At 35.7% G+C, this 8,793-nt stretch overlaps 1 protein-coding gene across 1 annotated transcript; it reads right to left on the bottom strand.

Moving 5' to 3' along the window:
• Positions 1-366: 366 nt before the first annotated feature.
• Positions 367-3,953, bottom strand: LOC131436641 (NEDD8-conjugating enzyme Ubc12). The gene is made up of 5 exons (XM_058605476.1): positions 3,656-3,953; positions 3,455-3,593; positions 3,260-3,393; positions 1,284-1,451; positions 367-1,218 (listed from the first exon to the last, which is right to left on the bottom strand). Exons 2-5 carry the CDS (start codon positions 3,561-3,563, stop codon positions 1,078-1,080), a joined length of 552 nt encoding a protein of 183 aa, XP_058461459.1. The 5' UTR covers positions 3,564-3,593; positions 3,656-3,953; the 3' UTR covers positions 367-1,077.
• Positions 3,954-8,793: the final 4,840 nt, after the last annotated feature.

Raw genomic sequence — 8,793 nt, 5'->3', positions numbered from 1 at the left:
GATTTATTTGCTTGGGGCAGATAACGTATAATGCTTAGAAGTAGTGTTACTGAAGGCACAATAACTAACGAAATAATGAACCGAGTGTAACGAAATTTTGACTACTGAACGCTTAAAACTTTTTTTTAATTAGTGACGCCATCTGTCATAACGAGAACTTATACCGTCTTACTCCAGCGCTATGCATAATGCTCTACCCAACAGAGAAGCCATCTCGGGCATCTAATACCATCTCGGGACTGCAAATACATTTTGCGAACGAAAAGTTTGTTCTTAATCATGAACACGTTTCATTATTCGAAACCAATATTTTGGCTTATGATTCGTTTAATAAATTCAATGAAATATCAGTACAGAAAACTAAACTTTGTTGGTTAAAATTTCTATATTTAAATCTGCCATATCTCTTGTCGCTAATGTCAGTACAATCATTAATCGTAGAACATTTTTGTTACTACCTTGTGTTTAACGAGTCTGCAAAAGTGAATACAGTAGAGTTTATAAAGTGTAGAGAAATCAGCATTTGTGTGATATATTTCTATTTATTTATTTTCTCTCTTTTCGCTACAAACTTGGTTTTGGGTGTTCTGTTTTTTTTTTCATGCAACCGTGCACTGTTTGAACTGAATGTTGACATTCATATTAATTTTGTTTTGTGATTTTAAAGGTTTTGTGTATTTCATACCTTCAAGCTGCAATCTGTTTCAGTATGTGTACAAGGTTTTATATACTATTTTTGACTCGAAGCTGTTTTTTAGTGTTCGGTACAAATATATTTTACTTGATGTAATTTTATAACTAAATGTGAATCTATATTTTGCGGCTCAGCTTTTGCACTTCTTTCCTCTACAGTTTCTACCGTTTCATAATCATGTTTGCGCTGCTTTATTTATTACACTCCTTTTCCTGTTTGTGGATTTTCATCAGATCGTGTGTTCTACAGCCTACTCCACAGTTGGCATATATTATTCTTCCCGTTTCGACCATTTAGTTATACTTAAAGTCTATATAATAGCGTCCGCCAATCGTAAGAATAATTAAATAAACGCAACATTTTAGAGGTGTAGAATTTATATATCACTTGAGACAACGCTCGAAGTAGGTCTCTCCAATATAGCTACCACGCATTGCTTTGAAAACGTTATGCTCGAAAAGACGTCGGTTTGTTTGCAGTACTTCAGCGGCCTCCCGATTCAACGGATCTTCTGGATTGGGTTCCTGTTGATGAGAGTAACATTTGTTATCTGAAAAAACTCGGACCGCATGCAGAAAGGGTCTCTTACCAAGAACAAGTACTGCAGTCCGTAGACGATCGAGTTGATGGTGAGCACTGGTTTCCAATCTTCCCGTAGAATGTTGAGACATACGTTACCCTCCAGGTCAATGTTGGGGTGATACACCTGCGTTTCGCATTTTACCTTAGGTGGCTCGTGTGGATAGTTGGGACCGACCTTTGGAGAGGATTCAAGAAAGTGCTTATTGAAATTTTTCATACCTTCAGGAGCTAGTAAGGTCAAAGAACTTTCATAACCAAATGGAATTTGGATCAATTTTGTTATACATCAAATGTGAAGCAGCATAACATCAGTCAGTACTTCTCCAAAAGCATATTTTATGTCGTATGTAAGAAACTAGAGATCTGACCAATAGAGAACACATGCACATGCGGAGAAAATTCGAATTGTATGAGTGGATGTCTGGTCCATCGAAAGACCGAGTAGGAATTCACTTTGGTTCAGATGTCTTAATACCATAATTGCATAAAATTCTTGGCCTTTTCCGATGAAATCGTATTCCCTACATTATACCGGTTTTCTCGGTCACTTGCCACCATGGAATGTTCCTGTTCCTGATAAATCGAGGTGATATTTGACTATCAGCAAACAAGGTCTTTTTACGTTCTCAGCAGAGTTACTCGAATGATTGTTGAAAGTTTTCAAATATTTTCAACCTTGTAATTACAAAAGCGGATGTCGCACTCGAATAAAACTTCATAGCAATCTTTGGGATCATAGATCTCCCAGTTGAATTAAATTTTGTGAAAATCAGTCGAACGAAACTTCGAAAGCCTCTTTTAATCCACATAGTAGAGTGATGATGCCTTTCTAATTAAACTCATGTTTTCATGAATATTACTAAGGCACTTTTCTAAGCTTATAAAAATAAATTCAGCTATCTCCGAAAACAAAAACAAAAAGATATCCGTTTTTGAGTTTTTGATCACTGTTTTCGGTTTTTCCGGAACTGGGAACCGGTATAGCTGAAATCGATTGTTTAGCAGTCTACAAATTAAAAGATTTCTCTAACCAATATTAAAAGTTTTCGTGGCCACATGAAAAACTTGAAATATATTTTTGTTTACTTGCATCACTTTGCTCCGGAACCGGAGCTTGGATCTAAATAAAATTCAAGATATTCCTTTGTAATGCTTAGCTCTTTCATTAGAAACTAAGTAAGTGAAAATCGGTTCAGCCATCTTCGAGAAAAGTTATTGTGTCAATATTAATTTTTGGCACTAATATTATAATAACCCTGTAAATTCGGACCCGGTAATTGGATTCGGAAATAGCAAGAACTTTGTATAAGACAAAACCTTTCATTTGAGTTTAAGTTCGATGAAATCGGTCAAACCATATCTAAGGAAAATGAGCGCACGCAAATATTACAAACACTCACACACTACCCTTCTACGCATAATCGTCCTATATTCTAAAGGATTTCCTATATACGATATGTGACCATTAACTAATGAATCTGCTTTTATTGTCGCGCTTGTGGTAAAATTGTAACAGTGCATGGTGATAGTGCCTTTTTCTTTCCTAGAACAAAATCGGTGGTCAAGAGAACCCATCTTGAGTCGATTACAGACATGCAGGCCTCTGTGACGAGAGTAGTTATTTTTATGGAATCAGTCTCATTACTTAATTGTCACACCTTGCATACAGGACAGTTATACTTGAAGCGGCAGCACAGTTATTTTGCGATTTCGACGAACTAATTCGAATGGTATATGATATTTTCACAGTGATTGTATATAAGAAAGGTAACAATTACATTTTTAATCCACTTGATACATGGGAACATACGCACCATGACTCTCAAAAAGTGTAACTAGTAGATGGGATGGACTAGTCGATATTCTTAGTTCCAAAAGAAAATTTTAAAATATTAGGCAAACAAAAAATTCCTGTTTCCCATTTGTTTTTTTTCAAAAATTATCTGACCTTGGACTGTTGTATGAGATTTTCACCATACTCACCTTGAAATTGAACACAAATCGACCACCTTTATAAAATCCCTCATCTGGACAAATGATTAGTTTGAAATTAAGTAGATCGTCTGGATCGGGAAACTCAGTGGCACAGGTTTTGGGCAGGTTTAACTCGTTTATATCTGAAAAAACAAGAATATATATCACTGTAAGGCTAAGCAAAATTTGGCTGCCATTGTTTACCTTTCGTAATCCTTAGTTGGGCAGCAGTGAAAGCTTTCTTCTGGGGACCAGTTTTTGGCGTTGCCTCACCATCTTTTTTCTGCTGTTTTAGCGAAAATAATTTTATCATTTCAACTCTCACAAAGTGGATTTCAGTTTGCTAAAAAAATATTGTTCGCTTGTTATGATACTCGAGACAAATAAAAGTATATCCGTAGATACTTCTTCAAGCGACTCTTTTCTTCTCAAGCTATCAGAAACTTTTGCTCAATCTCTACAGCTGCTGTTATGTCAAACAGAAGGTCTCGGATACGATCTTTTATATGCAATAAGTCCGACGATTGAAAAGTTACACTGGAGTTTTGTGGATGCAAATAGGACTGAAATATTACTGCCCTGTAACTTCTCAGAAAGAAAGCAGTTTTTGTTGGCAATTCTGGTGGTAACTTCTATTTTTCGTCTACTCAATTTTTTTCCTGCTCACCATCACATCACTTAATCACAAACTTACTCATACATATCAGCAAAACACAAGTCAGCAAAACACTGGCTGGCGCCACCGAGGTAAAATGAACTGGTGGCCGAACAAACGTTAGCAAGTTTCTCCCAATATTTAATTGCATGTAAACTCTGAATTTTATTGCTAAATTCATTCGCCTAACTTAGTTCAGAGTTTAAAGCAACGATGCCAGATAGTAGTAATGGAAAGCTTTTTTTTTGCTTGTTAGACATATCTAGTTCCCGTAGTTCTCCGTTGATAAATTCTAATTTCCGTAGATTTCAGCAGAAAAATATCCAATTTCCTTAGATTTTGTCTACGGAAAGTCTTCGGATCCGTAGATCTACAGAGATTTCCGTAGATCTGTCATCGCTGTTTTAAAGTGATTTGTCGGATTTGTCCAAGTTCCTGCTAGGCCGCCATGTTTTTGTGACCATCATCTTTTCCGCAAATACGAAAACAACGAAGAAGTATGTAAACATAAATAAAAGTTTGTTGATGCTAAATATCTGTGATTTGTTGATTTTTATATGATAATTTGAAGGGGAAAAAGCTTGCTTGTACCCCCAAATTTATGCTAGGTGCACATAACCATTTTAAATTAAGTTTACGTTTCGTCTTCGACTCATCAGTGCGTCAGCAGATTATACTGACGCAAACCCCCGGATCAGCATAATCCGCTGAGCAGACGTAAAGTTATACAGATTTTTATATGTTTGATTATAAATGTGATATCGTTATGAAACGTGCGGTGCCCAATTGTAATACTGACTTTCACAATCGATGAAGTGTTATATTTTACTTCATTTTATTTACTTTGCTCTCACTGACTTGCTAGCTTTGAAGGCCCCGAAGGACCGAGATGTTGGTTACGATCAGCGTTGCCAGGTTGCCAGATTTGTCTGGTAAATGACAGATTTTTCTCGCTTCGCCAGACACTCGAACTAACCAGATCTTTTGCCAGATTTTCCAAATTTTCCCAGATTTTCCTAATTTTTCTAGATATTGTCAGATTTCGCTAGATCTTTACGGGTTTTGGCATCTATAGGATAAATGGGGAAACTGAAAGTGAAGCCCGGCAAAAATTTCTTTGTATATAGTAGACCCAGACAAATCCAGATATTTTTTTGAGTTTTGACAGATTTTTGGAAAAATAACCTGGCAACTCTGGTTACGATAGCACTGGCTAGAGCGCCTATTGTTGATACCGGGCTGGATTTGTCCCTTACGTTATTCTTTCTCACATCTTTCTGTTTTTCACAAAATGAAACGACAACCGCAGTCATACACAGAAAAATTTGACCACCAGTTCATTTCGCATTGTGGACGACATCTATGACACCATTCTTAATAAAAATGTTTTGACAGTTCAATTCAGCACGATTGTTAACTGTACACGGAAAAAAACTTACTGTTATTTGACTTTTTTTACTTAATTTTGAGTTCTTTGAATATTGTTTTTCATTCGCTCTTTTCATTGTTGTCAAAATACAAAGAGCAAAATCACCCAACAACGAGGGTTTCGTACAATAGGTTAAAAATAAATAAACCGTATCAACCTGAAATTGAGTCAAGACGACTCAACTGTAAAGTAAATTCAACTTACCATTGAGTAGATATAACTTATCTAAAAGTATTTTTTGCACGTGCCTTACGGAAACTACTTAGAGCCACTTTACATTAATTTAGGTTATTGAACGGAGCCCCCAAATTGGGTGGAATGTATTTAAAATTGAAAATGATTCGAATGGGCACGGCTTTTTGGCTGCTTGCACAAAAAATAAAAAGTAAAGTTTTTTTTTTCTTTTTATATCGTTTATTTATACCCGGCTTTAAACAAGTTGCGGTCGTTCGCCGGTAAAGTAAAGTTATTTGATTACTTTTTATCATAGGGTTTATGCGAGAGAAACGACAGAACAAAATTATTTCAATCAGAACTCAAGAAGTCAGCAAAAACCAATCGAATTACATTTATCTTCATTGAGATTTCAATCCGTTCCCACCTGAGTTCGATTTTGGGAGGCTAGATGGCCTATAACCAGAGTGACGACAGCTGTTCATTTGGAATGACAGCTTTCAATTCCAAACGAGCAAACGACCTATCAATTACAATGTAAAGCAAACGACACTGCCAACATTTCGGATTAAATGTTTCGAATTGTTGCCAACATTACGAATGAGAACTCGTCACTCTGGTTATAGGCACTCTAGTTTAGTATAATTTATCTTTACCTCACGAACGTCACAGTTGTATACAAGTTTGCATCAAATTAGTTCTGCGTTTTGCGATAGTTTAATTTGAGAAATAGGTCTGAAATAATAATCTCTCCTGTGTACTCTACAATGGGTTGACGTCATGGTGTAAAGTTATCGTTAATTTTGCTTAACCGTCAATCAAGACCGAACGATAGAAATACTGTAAGAAGATTTTCTCGTACATGTTTGTTTTCGTCTACCTTTCTACTTGAAGTAGCACTGTAAATTTCTCGTCGTTTTATGTCATGCCAATATTGTGTGTAGTTATGCTGGAGCTTTGTTTTACACTAGCCATTAATGAACTATGCCCGAGCTGATAGGCTATACAGGATATAAGATAATCCATTAACTCTGTGGCTTCGGTCGTGTATCTGCACACGAGAAAATAATATTGTGCTTAAAAAATCACCAACTTTGCTTTTGAAAGTCTCCAAAATATCATAAATTTAACCAGAAAAACTTTTAAAATATTTGGCAAAAGTTGCAGTTGAAAGATTTTTTTGATTTCGCTACAATTGTATTTTTTGTCGAAATAACAGTTATAGAACTTTTTAACAATCAAGCAACACTGAATCGGTGCAGTGTATATTTACATAAAAGGCAGCACAATGAAAAAAAATATTCTGTAATATTCGAGAATATCCCGAAATTCAGTAGTTCGTTGATTGGATAGCTTATGTTACTAAACAGCAGCCAACCAAAATCACCATGTATTGAGTGTCTGTGAGCCGGTATGTCAAACCTAAAATTCTCTCGATATTTCACTCGTCAGGACGCTCTTTGATTGATGATGCAATTGGTATTATATTTATTTCTTCTCTGACTGTTTGATTACGATGCGACTAAATAATGATCGAAAAGCATAAATATTGAAATATTTTCATTTACTCCAATAAACTTCAAGTCCGATGACTTTTTGCAAAGAATAATGAACTTCATCGATTTATGTTTATGTTAGCACTTTCTTTGTTTTTTAATTCAACAGGCAATGCGAGAGAAAATAAAAAGAGTCGCCTGTCTTTGGCTGAGTATACTTCTACTTGGTGATGGAACCAAAGATAAACTCAAGATTACAATGTTCCATACAGTCCTCCAAAAATGTTGGATCAGAGATTGTAAACCAGTGAGCTTAGTTATGAAGCATTTTATTGGCCCTTCGTCAATAAGCGTCGATAAACCAAAGAGAAAATCAAGATTACAATGTCCCATAGGATCCATCGAAAAATAGCCAACTAACCAAAAGTTCGGATAAAAGGGACTGATTTGACTTAGGTAGCTCTCAAAGCTCGTCAATAGCATTCTAAGCAGCCCATTTTAAAGTAATCATCCACACTTGAAGGTTCGCGCGACGCAACCGAACGAACTTCTAACAAAGATAAACTCAAGATTACTATGTCCCATACGATTCATCGAAAATTATCGAACCAGTAATCGTGAACCAGTGAACTTAGTAATGGTGTAATTTTGTTGACCCTTCGTTAAAAAGCGTCGATAAACATTTGAAAATGACGGTAACATTCCATAGCAACAATACAAGTTTGGAAGGAAGTAAACATACCGCACAAAATATGTTGCAACATCCATTCGCTTTAATGCTTCTTAAGATAAGAATATTGCAAATTGAATAGATTCTTAGCAATAATTCTAATTGATTTTTGTTTTCCTGTTGCAACATCCACTCGATATGCAGCGGAAAACTGCAATTTCTATCGTATTGCAACTTAAGGTTAATTCTATATAAACAAACACTGTCATAGTTACGACGCATGTAGCGATTCGACGCTTGTTGTTTTGTTTCAAATAATAATTGAAGTACAACTGACGGTGAACCGAAATCATCGAGGGGTCCTATTTGAATGGTACTTGAGAAATCGTAGACATTTCCATCTTGAGTTTATCTTTGCTTCTAAGCTGCTTCTAGAATACATCTAGAAAATTGCGGTAAAATACCATAGCAACAATACAAGTTTGGAAGGAAGTAAACCTCCCAACTAACCATATGCATTATATCACTGCACATTTACAACTCTATTTTTACATTGTTAATGTATAATTACACTAATCCTACATATTTCAAAGTAATGTGCATTACACTTGCATTCAAAGCGTAACTGAGCATTGTTTTACAACAACGTTCCGTCGTGCTATATATCGACATTCAATGCTATATTTTGAAGTACACATTATAGATTACAGTTGACGATGATTTTATTCAGTCTGTTAATGTCATTGGACGTGAATGACAAATTGCAACTCTGACTACAATTATTACAGACTCTCATAGTAACAGACTGACGAATACTTCTTAGGGAGCCAAATGAACCGTCAAATTCCCAAGCTCTAGTATAGGATTTTGACGGTTCGTTTGGCTCTCTAAGAAGTACTCGCCGGTCTGTTACTATGAGAGTCTGTAATAACTATGAATTCGGTAGTCCCACGACAAAAGAGCAAATGACAATTTCTTTCTGTTTACTTTTTCTTTCGCGAACTACCGTATCGATTTTAAATTTGATGCTTTCTCTTCGCAAAACTTTCAAGTTGAAACCACAAGCATTCGATTTATATTGGAAACTTTAAAGAATTGATTATTTTTTGTGTGTAATTT

The sequence above is a fragment of the Malaya genurostris genome, chromosome 3 (genome assembly GCF_030247185.1).
Source record: "Malaya genurostris strain Urasoe2022 chromosome 3, Malgen_1.1, whole genome shotgun sequence".
NCBI classification, from domain to species: Eukaryota; Metazoa; Arthropoda; class Insecta; order Diptera; family Culicidae; genus Malaya; species Malaya genurostris.
Note: the sequence above shows the minus strand (reverse complement) of the source record. Positions and strands in the feature narration are given on the sequence as shown.

Bases quoted from the DNA above. Each gene is read 5' to 3' on its own strand.
- LOC131436641 (XM_058605476.1), bottom strand. From the start codon at position 3,563: ATGATAAAATTATTTTCGCTAAAACAGCAGAAAAAAGATGGTGAGGCA. The intron at 3,394-3,454 runs GTAAACAATGGC...TTGTTTTTTCAG, and splicing joins CCAACTAAGGATTACGAAAG to ATATAAACGAGTTAAACCTG. The intron at 1,452-3,259 runs GTGAGTATGGTG...TCCTCTCCAAAG, and splicing joins GATTTGTGTTCAATTTCAAG to GTCGGTCCCAACTATCCACA.